Here is a 12,579-nt window from a genome sequence, read left to right on the forward strand (position 1 = left end):
CTCAGGGCCAACAGCACTTATCAGAAAAGAACGCACACCCAGGACTGACACCAAGCCCATGATTCTGCATATCCTGGGGTGGGGCCTGGGAATGCGCATTGACCGCCTTCCCTGGGTGATTCCGGTGCACAGAGACGCTTAGGCAGGTCTGTCCTACCAGTGGTTCTCAAATGAGCGTGTGCATGAATCCCCTGGGGATTAAATGAAAATGCCAGTTCTGACTCCGCAGCTCTGGGGTGGGGCCTGAGATGCTGCGTTTCTAACAAACTCCCAGGAGGTGACAATGACCATGCTAAGGTGCATGGACCACACTCTGAGCATCCAGGGGCCAGAAGAAGGGAAAGAGGAGGCATCAGGAGGCAAGATGCTCTGACCATTTAGACCCCCAGTCAAGGGCAGCTACTGACAGATACTTCGGGTAGGTCTAGGAGAGCTGGGGTCTGAGCGGCAGCCCCTCCCACTTGAGGCGGTCTGATTCGGTGGCAGCGAAGTCACCTGCAGCCTTCTCTCCTTCCAGGTCTTCCTCAAGGCGGGCGTGGTCTCCAGGCTGGAGAAGCAGCGGGAGAAGCTGGTGTCTCACAGCATCATCTTGTTGCAGGCGGCTTGCAAGGGCTTTCTGTCTCGCCAGGAGTTCAAGAAGCTGAAGGTGCGGGGGCCCAAGTGCCTTGTGAACCTGGCAGGGGCGCGGGATCGGGGAAAAGCACCATCTGTGCTGGTCTGGGGGCTGTAATCCCTGCTTCTCACGCTTCCTCTTGTGCACGAATCTCCAGTGGGATGTTAACGTGTGGATTCTGGTCCAGTGGGTCTGGGGCGAGCACGGGGTCTGCCCGTCTCCCATGATGGTGCCAGTGCGGCTGGTCCACAGACCCACCCCGAGTGGTCAGACTTTAATAGACACTTTGTAAGATGATATGATTGTTCTAGGACACTGACATCAAATCACCACCGATGTTAGCCTTGGTCAGGATATCCACGAGGTTGTCCAAGCCCTCCTGGGTTGGAAATGGTTTCAACCGGTCCCATCTCTGGAGAACTTGGCTTTCATGGGTCAGCAGAGAGCACGTGGGCAGGACCTGGCCACAGAGGCCTTTGGGACCAAAGGGCAAGGTCAGAGTCCTCAGTCCTGAACCACCCTGGGCCACCATCCTCAGACATATCCGGAGACTGAGTCTCCTTTCTGTAGCCTGCATGATGGAGAAAGGCAGCACGGCTCTGGAGACAAACAGGAAGCGTGTTCGAATCCCATCTGTACCACGTAGTACCTGAGTGGAGGTGACATGAGATAATGTGCACGTAGTACAGTACGTGGCTCGTCGTTACTGCTCGGTAAATACCAGCTGTCATTGCCTTAGTGTTGTCGTCGTTAATTACTGCCGCCAGAATGAGTCTCAGCGCACATGCCTCCAGCTCATGTCGATTGGTAAATTCCCTTGTACGTACTTGGTAAGAACAGAGAAAGGCAAGAACATTAATAGTGAAAATACTGTAGGCAGTTTTACCAGCGCTCTGCACTCCGGTAGTTTATGCCTTGGGATGATTTGAAATAGAGGTTAATTAAGCGCCTGGGCTGTGTCTGCAGCCAGACTGCAGGGGTTCATATCCTAACACTGCCACTGAGAAGCTGTGTGGCACTGGGCACGTGACTGTACCTCTCTGTGCCTCAGTTTTCCCATCTGAAATGGAGATAATAACAACACCTACCTTCACAGGGCTGTAGTGAGGACTAAGCTGGTGCGTGTAAGATGCTCTGGGCAGTGTATGGCCCGTAGGAGGCGCTGTGCCAGCTGTACGAGCCTTGGCTGTTGTGATGGTGGCAAAGGGAAAGGACCTCTGGCTTCTTAGCTTGATTCCCACCTATGGTAAGAATGCACTAGGTCAGCGGTTCTCAAAGTGTGGTGCCCGGACCTGCATTGTGAGTAATGCAGGTTCTCGGGCCCCACCCCAGACTCACTGAATCCGACCCTCTGGGGTAGAGCCCAGCCGTCTGTGTTTTAACAAGCGTTCCAGGAGATTCCGATGCACACTGAAGAGTGGGAAGCATGGAATTTGTGTTTAAATGGGCTTAAAATAATATCCCTTCCTTAAATATCAACTAGCGACATAATCGTGGCCACTGTGTCTCGCGGGCAGCGTCAGGGACTTCTGAGGATAGTTTTTGCCTTGCACAGTGACTTTTGAGCCTGATCCCCATGTAAGAGGTGACCCTGTTGTTTTATATAATATTTTCTACTCCTTGTCCTATTATTATTATTATTAGGTTATGCAAGATTAAACTGTGGCCTAATATTGATGCCAGGAGCCTGACTCCATGAAAGGAAGGTTGTTTTTTTTTTAAGTTTACCCAATCCCTTCCACTAGGATAAACCCATTTCCTGTACCCCCTTTGCCACCCTCTGCCTCCTTCAACTGGGCTGGGAAAGGTCCTTCAGTTTCCACTCTCCCTCCCCTGCAGATTCACCGGCTGGCTGCCCAGTGCATCCAGAAGAATGTGGCTGTGTTCTTGGCGGTCAAGGACTGGCCGTGGTGGCAGCTCCTGGGTTCCCTTCGGCCCCTGCTGAGTGCCACCATCGGGGAGGAGCAGCTCCGCGCCAAGGAGGTGGGTGCACGGGGCAGGCAGGGCGCCTCCCTCCGCCCCGCCCCTTAGTGTTTGCATCCAGACCCGGTGCCCCACCCCTTGAAATCCTTCATCTGGGAATGCTCCGCCAACAGCCCTCGCTGCCCCCTTGCAGATATCCCTCTGCTCCCTTCGACACAGACCTCCCTCCACCATGTGGCCAGCTCCTCTGTGGGCTAGTGGGTGCTGGTCAGAGGCGCCATCACCGCCCCGGGGGCGTGCAAACGCTCGCTTACTGCTCATCCGGGAGACTCAAGGGGAGAGTGTTTGAGTCCTTTATCTTCTTATCTCTCAGGGGGCACTCCCCTTACTCTCCCTTCTACCCTATTAGCACCCACCTGTTATAGATAACTGCTCTGATTGGTTTCTGATTTATCCTGCCTGTTGGTCCTTTTTGCAAAAATTAGCAAATACAGGCATTTCTCAGAGATAGTGCAGGTTCAGTTCCAGACCACCGAGATAAAGTGGGTATCACGGTAAAGTGAGTCACGTGAATTTGGTGGCTTCCCAGAGCCTACAAAAGTTGACACTATACTTTAGTCTATTAAGTGTGCAATAGCATTCTGTCTAAAAAAACAGCGTACGTACCTTAATTGAAAAATAATGCTGTTGGAAAAAATGCACCAATAGACTTGCTCAACACAGGGTTGCCACCAACCTTCAATTTGTAAAAAAATGCAATGTCTGCAAAGTGCAATAAAGCCCAGCTCAATGAAACAAAGTATGCCTGTATACACACACACACACACACACACACACACACACACACACACACACTCAACTAATGGTTCCTTTCTTTTTTACACAAAAGGTAGCATACTATGTTTTCTTCTGCAACTTGCATTTTTCACTTCAAAATATATTTTAAGAATCATGGCATGTCTATTGTTTTGGATTTTCTTTAAAAAAATGTTTTAACTGAAGTATATTGGACCTGCAACATTGTGAATTTAAGGTGTGCAACATGTTAATGTGATACATTTATATATCGTCACATGGTTCCCATTTTTAAAGAAGTCTTCCTTGTTCTCGTTTCATGGCCACATAGGCCTCCTTGGTGTGTGTGTTTCATGGTTCACTCCATCAGCCTTCAGTGCGTGGGCATTTCAGTTGCTCCTGATGGTGGTATTGTAAACCTCGTGCTGACCCACTGGCCAAAAAGTGATAATTAGGGAAGACGAAGAGCTGAGCACCCGTCTCACTCGGGCGTGCCCAGTCTCAGGATAAGTGGCGGTCCTGTTCTGAGTATTTGCATTCAGCCCCTAGACTGGGGTGGTATAGACCAGACTTGCGTGAGCAGAGCCATTGATATTCAGAAATGGTCAAAGAAAACATCCCTCGTAGGAACTTGGCATCTGGGTGTCATCACAGATAGGCTGCTGAATTGCCTACTTCGTTCCCTGGCCACTCTTTATGTACGTGGAACCTATACCTCCAGTGCGGAATGGCTTCTGTTAAGGTGTTTGCTTTTGTAGGCGGAGCTTACAGCGCTGAGACAGAAGCTAGAAAAGTCAGAGAGGTCTCGGAATGATCTGCGGCAGAACACAGACCTTCTGGAGAGCAAGGTAGCCCCATCCCTCCTGTGTGGGGTCCCTGTGCGGGGGGAGGTCTGCTGATGGAGAAGGTGATGAGGATGAGCCTGGCGTTGTGCTAAGTGCCTTCGGGCCTCCTCAGAGTAACCCCGTGAAGTGCATGCTGTTACTGTCCTCGTTTTACAGAGGACGAAACTGAGGCTCTGGGATATTAGGTACCTTCCCCAGGCCACACAACCAGCAAGTATAGAGCTGAGATTCAAACCCATGTCATTTGGCCCCAAAGGGAAGAATTTCTTCAATAAGTCACAAAAGCACAAATCACAGGGGGAAAATGATCACTGGGACCCCAGTAAAGTAATCAACTTCTGATGGTCAGAGCATAAAATGGAGACACACCACATACTGGGAGATGAAATCTGCAACACATATAATTGATAAAGAGTAACCAGGATATGTAAAGAATTTCCTCAAATCAACTGGAAAAAAGGCAAACACTCCAGTTTAAAAAAAATGGGCAAAAATTAGGAATTGGCAGTTCCCAGGAGCAAGAGTTCTGATGATCAGGAATTCAGATGGCCAATAAACTCGTGAAAAGATGAGCAACTAACTAGCAATCAGGAAATGGGAATTAACACAATAGGTGTCATTTCACGCTTCAGATGGGCAAAATCCAGAGGTCTGATGTAGCCAAGTGCTGGCAGGGGCGTAGCGGCAGGAGCTCATGCTGCTGGGGGGAGAGTAAATTGATCTCATGGCTCTTGAACAATCTAGCATTATCTCTGAAAGATGAAGCTGCCTGTACCCTGTGGCCCAGCAATTCCACTTCTACGTGCACATGCAGGAGAAGCTCTCTCACCTAAATGAAAAGACAAGAAGCTTATAGCAGCAACATTTGTCGTGTTGAAGAAATGTGAACACCCAAAAGGGAGTCTGTTGACAGAACGCATGAACACATTTTGTTACACTAAAAACTCAGTTGCCAAAGTGAAAATGGATAAAGAGGCAGCAAACTATGGCCCGCAGGGCAGATCCATGTCACCACCTGTTCTTTGTAGTTTTATGGGCACACGGCCACGCCCATTCATCTGTGCCTAGTCTGGCTGCTTTCGTGCTACAAAGGCAGAGTTGAGCAGTTGTGACAGACTGTATGACCTGCAGAGATTAAAAATATTTACTATCTGGCTCTTTATAGAAGATGTTTCGTGACCCTTCAACCAGAGATACATGAACCAACATGGATTGCCCTCGGAAACAAAATGCTGAAGGAAAAGGATTAATTTACAAAAGAATGCCTAAAATGTGTTACAGTACATATCAGTTTTTAAAATGAGCACAACAATACCATACAGTGATTGGGGAATATAGCTAAGTAGTTATGGTGTAAAGGTATTCATGGGAATAATAATGCCAGATTCTGCATAGTGGCCGACTCTGGGGGATGGAAGGGACACGTGACTGGGGAAGGTTGGGCTGGGGTGTGTGTGACTGCAGGCCGGGGTTTTCTCTCTTTGGCTGGGGATTGAGTTCGTGGGCTGGGGATGAAGACGTGAACCGGATGGCCCTGCCCCCAAGGAGACGATCTCAGATTACAGACCCCTACACGTCTTCATTCCGTATAATGTGGGGGCGCGGTCAGTGAGCTGTGGGGAGACCAGGAAAGAGCTCTCCAAGGAAAACTTGCCATCCCATTCAGCTCTCGGGGCCGGATGAGGGTGAGGAGAGGAAGGCGTGTGTCTGAGGCACAGAATTAAAAGGGGCACCAAAAAACTCAGCGAGATAAATAATATTTGATGCAGTATCTTTTAAGAGGTGAATTGAATGCAAAAAATCCAGGATTGGGCTTCCCTGGTGGCGCAGTGGTTGAGAGTCCGCCTGCCGACGATGCAGGGGACGTGGGTTTGTGCCCCGGTCCGGGAAGATCCCACATGCCGCGGAGCGGCTGCGCCCGTGAGCCATGGCCGCTGAGCCTGCGCGTCCGGAGCCTGTGCTCCGCAACGGGAGAGGCCACCACAGTGAGAGGCCCGCGAACCGCAAAAAAAAAAAAAAAAAAAAAAAGAAAAATCCAGGATGAGCAGAATATCAGAATTTTAAATAAATGCAGGGTTTACGGGCCAAGATTAGGGTGAGGCAAGTGACGAACTCTGCACAGTGGGATCCTGTCTTGATTCTTTATTTAAAAGTTTGATATTTTAGTCATCACAGATTTTTGGCATTAATTTTGATTTTCTTAAAGATTGCATTAACGTTTTTAGTTTATCTTGATTTCTGAGGTTTTCGGTGCTCCCTTCAATTTTGCACCCTAGTTGAATGCTTCGCTGCCTTTCTTCAGGAAGCCCTGGGTACCTCACAGGCTTCTGGTGGAGTTCAGGTGGAGCTGATTTATTCCCATGTTCATCACATACTGTGAGCATCTCCCGTGTGGCAGACATTCAACTGGACCGACCCCTTGGATACAGCCAGGGACAAAGCAAAGTCCCTGTCCTCACAAAGTCTCCAGGCCAATAGAGGGAGACAGATCACAAGTAAATAAACACGCAAACTAGTTTCAGATGGTGGAGTGCTGCAGGTATTAAGCAGAGCGAGGTGACAGTGGAGGGAGGTCGAGTGGGGGCCAGTATTTCCTGAGTGGTCAGGGAAGACTTCTGTGGACTGAGATATTTGAATGTAGATCTGAACGATTTGCTGTACCCGTTTCTGTGCAGATCTGGAGGAAGGGTAGAAACAGCAAGTGCAAAGGTCCTAAAGCAACATGAGATAAAGCTCAGTCCAGAGCAAAGCTAGAGCGTTCTCTGCCGGCGAGGCTGTGATGTTGTCATTACTGGTAATATTGCTTGGTTTGGTTGGTGGCTAATGGGGACTGAAATTAGATTCACCATCAAGCCAACATAACTCAACCTTCGCTCTACGTTCGCAGCCTGAGTTGAGCCTCGCCGGCTCACGTGGGGCATGGAATGAAGTTGGGGTGGGGGGCTGTCTCTTTTCCACCCTTCTCATCCTCCCCGTGATTGTGTCCACTCTCCCCACCAAGGGTCCTCTGTCTGCTCAATCCACACCCACTCCCATGGTCAGGCAAGAGGCAGGGGCCCCTGGAAGGGAGAGTCACGTCTGCACACAGAGTTAGGAGAAGCTGGGCGGGCGGGGCTGCTGCGCCATGAGCCGGTGCCCCTCTCGTGGACGAGACTGTGAGGCGGAGACGAAACGACAACTGAGAGCGCCTTACGTTCTCCATCGAGGCTCCAGAGGGCCAGTGGCCTGACCTCTCTTGCCGGAAGTAGCCATGAGTAGAGCAGCAGAAGCAAAAAATCGGAGCTCTGTGGGCTGGTGGGGAATATCGGTGACTTCCCGGTAGAAATTCCTTCCTGCCGAGCCGACACTTGATGCAGTAATTCATCTCGAGCTGTCAGGTTGGACTTGGGAGTTTGCGATGTGTCAGCTGCTGGGGGAGACTTGGAGAGAGGGATGCGGTGAGCATCTTTAGCATCTAGAGCTCCAGCTTACGGGACACTGGGAGGAGAGAGGGAGGGAGCCAGGCTTCTGAGACCGGAACCAAGCATAGACATGTCAGCACCTACGGAATATTCTGTCCAGGCTCTTTTTGTCTTTGTGTCACACACGGTTGAATGCATGGGGCCTTGAAAAAATAAGATAAAAATTTAAAGCTAAGAAAATCAGAGCAAAGGGAACTAAGAGCTGAGTATACAAAACCAGGGAGAGTTAGAATATAGACGTTTACCATTGGCCTCAGACTCACTCTCACCTCACAGCCTTTGCCTGTGCTGTTCCCTCTGCCTGGAGCATTCCTCTCCACCCTCTTCACCTGGTAAATGTCTGGTCATCCCTTCTTACTGAGTTCAGGTGGTGCTTCCTCCAAGAAGCCTTCCTTGACCCTCTAAGGGTGGGTTAGGCCCCCACTATATTCTACCCCTGGCCCTGTGCTTCCTTCCCCTCACAGCGTTGATCGGTGCAACCTAATCACCTCCTGTGTCCCAGCTAGACTGGGAGAACCCAAGGGCAGGGATGTGTCTTGCTCATCACGTCAGCCCGGCCCCAGGTACAGAATAGACACAGGATGGGTGAGTGGAACCATTCAAAGTGGGCCGAAATTTTGACACTGAGCTTCCTAGCAACCAAAGCAAAGAGGAAAACAGGATATTCCATAGACATGTTGTGCCTAGGTTAAACACACACACACACACACACACACACACACACACACACACACGCACACACCTGTTGCTTGAGAAAAAAGTAACTTTTCAGGGTATTGAGATAATCTAGATATTAGAGAAGTTTCTCTCATGAATCCTCATTAAAAGGGCACTATTCACACCGTAAATACAAGAGGGGTCTGTAGGAATGCTTTTGGTAGCATCTCCTTGCAATGCAAGCCAAGGGTGTGATGCCAGGGCCATAAAGAGAATTCAGCCGGGAGTCAAAGCAGCGCTTTATCCAGGAAGCACATTTAGATGACTGAGTGTTAGGATTTCTTCCTCTTCCTTCTCAAACCCCCCTTTCTGCCGCCTCTTCTTCCTCCTGTTTCTCCTTTCCTCCTGCCTTTTAGACTTAGGTTAAGGTCCAACATACAAAAAAGTGCCCACATCTTAAGTGTACAGCTTAATGAATTTTCACAAAGTGGACACACCAATGCAGCCAGCACCCAGAGTGTGACACAGGTCACTCCCAGCTTCCCTCAGCTTCCCCCCCGGTGCCCCCTTTCAGCCACTACCCTCCACCCGTAACCACCAAACTGACTTCTGACGCTAGAGATTAGTTTTCTCCCTGTTTCTGCACTTTACCTAAATTCATCAAAGATGCCTACTCATTTGTGTCTGGTTTCTTTCATTTGACATCATTTGTGACATTCATCCACCTTGTCATGGGTGATGGTGGATCCCTCCCTCCCTTTACTGTAGAGTAGTCCATTATGCACAGAGACCGCTCTCTATCCCTTCTACTCTAAAGGAACATTCAGTTGTTTCTCTTTTTCAACTATAAAGAGCAAGCCTGCTGTGAACATCCTCACACGTGTCTTTTGGTGCACAGGTCGTACACTTCTGTTAGGAATACACCTAGGGATGGAATGGCTGGGTTTTAAGTTGTTTCTGTGTTCAGTTTTCGTAGATGCTGCCCAACAGCTTGCTACCGTGTTTGTGTCGGTTTGCACTTGCACGTGGCCACAGGTGAGCATTCTGCCTGCTCCACGTCCTTACCTGCACTGGGCCTTATCTGCCTTTTTCATTTAGCGATTGTGGTGGGTGTGCACTTGTACAACATTGTGATTTTAATTTGCACCTCTTCACATGTTTTTGGCTATTTGGTTATCCTCTTTGGCAAAGTGGTCTTTCACGTCTTTTCTGTTGCTTTTCTTGTTAATTTGTAGCAGTTCTTTATATGCCGTGGATATAAGGTCAGTTGCTCAATGTAAGTAGTACACATGCCTTCCACCCTGTGGCTTGCCTTCTCTGATGCAGTAATTTGAAGTGTTTTCTGAAGGCCTGCGTCTCTTCAGACCCACCAGAGGGCGAGGAGGAGGTCAGAGGGCTCCAGGACTCCCAAACCTGCAGCCATTACAGTATATGCACTTTTTTGGTTTCATTCTGTTTTTATCGATTCTCAGATGCACATTATTTTCTCCCTTTTTACACCTCTGGACTCAGGATGCATCTTACAATCAATGGCAGCTCAGATTTGGTGAAATGTAGCATGTTGGGGCCCAAGTAAGATTCCTTTCGAGGAAGGGGCTCCGTTTCCCTTCCCTTCCCACCACCTCCCACCCACGACCTGGGCAAAGCTACTGTTGATTTGTGTTCTTGCTTTTGCACTTTAAAGAGCGTCGGAATGATCCAGAAGAGCTGTTAACCCTGTAGCTTCCCTGGTCCCATCTCTCAAGGCTTTGACCCAGGAGGGAATCTTGGAGGTGGAGGTCCTTCAGTGCTTCTTCACCAAGCCTTGAGGTGACTCTGATGCGGGAGGGTTGTGCTGTGTTAGAGCAGTGGTGAATGTGTGTCAGAATCCCCGAGAGGACGTGTCAGGATGTAGATCGCTGGATCCCGGCCTTCGAGGTTCTGAGTCGGTGGCTTGGGGTGGCCCTGGAGCTTCTGTGTTTCTAGTAAGTTCTCAGGTGATATTGAACCTGCTGGTCCAGGGATCACACTTTGAGAAACATAAATACGAAGTGTCTCTTCCCACATCTCCTTCCACGCGGTTCTCCTTTCTTGGAAGCGAGTTCCTGTTGACAGTTGGGGAGCAGACGCTCCTTCAGGGCTGTGCCTCCTGAAGACCCCCAGCCCCCTTCACAGCGTCTGCACCCCACCCTCGTCTCAGCAGGGGGAAACAGCCGCAGGACCGTGGCTGAAACATGGTGTTGCCTCATCAGTGGGAACTCCCATTTGACGGGGCTTAGTCAAAAGACAACATTATGGCAAAATGATTTGAGTGCTTCATTTGCGAAGGAGCAGAAGAGGAGACGAGGAACCTCTGAGTCGCTGGCTGTAAATCTTCTTCAAGCGTGCAAAATCGGCCTGCATGCCAAGTGGGGTTTTTTATTTTCACAAGGAAGCAGCCAGTCTGGTAGGGAGCCCTTGGCAGGCTGCGGGAGCACGTGGCGGTGCGTGAGAGAGGGGCGGTCTCTTCTCTCTCTGGAATATATCCAGGACCTTATTTACGGCAGAAGACGGAGGCCCATGCGCTCCGATGTCTGGCCTCATTAGCCCAGGAAGTTTCACTTCTGGGTGAGGAATTGCTGAGAGAATCACCAGGATGCAGCGGGGACTGGACACTTAGGGCAGAAGTGCGTTAGCATAGCCCCGAGGGAGGTGGCTGTGATGGCCGTGATGTCCAGCAGCAGCTGACCTCCAGGAGGGGACAGGAAATGACTTGCTGGGGGTCACGGGCCTTGACCTCAACCCAGCTCTCCTGACGCCTGGTTCCGTGCTCTGGCACAGCGCTCTGCCTCGGTGGGGATGGGACGTGGTAGCCCCTCGTCCCCAGGAGAATAAAACAGCCTGGTTTCCTACCTGGCTCAAGATGTTAGGGTCTCTCGGGCCTTCACTGTGGGCACATGCCAGGGAGGGCATCCTCCCGACGGACAGCCAGCTGCAGAGGCTCTGCCGGCACCGGGTGAGCATGTTTAAAGATGGCCTCAGTGGGGTGAGCCAAAGCCCCACAGAGGGGGGCTCGGCTGGAAAGTCCATTCTGCGTGCCTCTGCTTCCCCAGGTGAAAATGGGGCCCATCATCTCGTCCCTAGCTGCCTTGCAATGCAAATGCAGAAGCAGGGGCTGTACGAGGCGGGGATGATGACAATGACCTGCCCTGGTGCTCTGGGACAGGAGCAGAGGGTCCATCAGGACAGCTGCCCTTGTGCCCTCATTGCTGCGGGATTATAGGCAAATTCCTCAAGACTCTGAGCCCTTGCGTCACCATGAGTAAGACGGTGACACCATGAGTAGGACGCATTCCTCCGTGTAGGGCTGTGTGAGGAGGTGTCTGTAAAGCAGCCGTCACACTCCCTCTGACGCAGCCCCACTCTGACTAATACACAGTTGATATTTTTTACCTTCCCCCCAGCAAACTGAGTTCCTCAAAGACAATGATACACCTTAGCTATAATACTGCACCCTCCAAGCATTCCGTGGGCATTGAATGAATGAACGGAATAGTGCCGAAGTTAGGAATTAAAGTAACAGTTAACGAGCAGTGTGTCTGGGCCAGGTGCTGTGATAAATACTTTACCTGCATCATCTCATTTTACCTTCAAATCACACTGTGAGGGAGGCGTTAGTACCCCGCGTTCTAGATGAGGAAAGTGAAGCTCGTAGAGGGGAAGTGATTTGCCTGACATCACACAGCCCATGACTAGCAGAGCTGGAATTGGAACCCAGGTCTGTCTGGGATCCAGGAGGAGCATCTACCCAGACTAGGAATGGGCTCAGGGAGGGCTTCTTGGAGGAGGGGTCTTGAAGGCTGAGCAGGCCCGGCCAGGCCATGGGGTGGGGAGGCATTCCAGGTGGAGGGCAGAGCAAGGGCAGAGACAGAGAGCAGGGACCTGATCTGGCACCTGCGGTCCTGGCGGTGCCTCATGGAGTGTCTCCTGGAGCGAGGGTGATTATGGCGTGGGGGTCAGGCCATGAAGCTGGGCCGGGTCACAGGGGCTGTGAGAAGCATGTTAGAGGGTTGAACTCCATCCTGAAGGTCGGGGCCGGACCAAAGAGCATTCTCAGGATGGGATGTGTGGGTGACAGCACCTGAGGGGTTATTATCCTTTTGGGGGGTGCTAGGGTTCCTTGAAGACCCTTTCTAAAGCTCGTGAAAGCCCGTAACTGTCCCTTCTGCCCCCACGGCCAGTCGGCGATGTGTCCATCCCCACGTCCTGCTCAGGAGATGCCCCTCCTCTCGGCACTCTTAAAGCAGCGGCCCATCTCCACCGAAAT

At 50.7% G+C, this 12,579-nt stretch overlaps 1 protein-coding gene across 1 annotated transcript in view; it reads left to right on the forward strand.

The window, feature by feature from the left end:
- The window catches only part of MYO18B (myosin XVIIIB), a 221,368-nt gene that overhangs the window by 90,322 nt on the left and 118,467 nt on the right, over positions 1-12,579 (forward strand). Inside the window, exons 22-24 of the mRNA XM_060029302.1 lie at positions 518-646; positions 2,453-2,596; positions 4,090-4,179. Coding sequence (XP_059885285.1) covers positions 518-646; positions 2,453-2,596; positions 4,090-4,179 — 363 coding nt within the window. The remainder of the gene's footprint in view (positions 1-517; positions 647-2,452; positions 2,597-4,089; positions 4,180-12,579) is intronic.

Source organism: Delphinus delphis, chromosome 13, assembly GCF_949987515.2.
Source record: "Delphinus delphis chromosome 13, mDelDel1.2, whole genome shotgun sequence".
Lineage (NCBI taxonomy): Eukaryota > Metazoa > Chordata > Mammalia > Artiodactyla > Delphinidae > Delphinus > Delphinus delphis.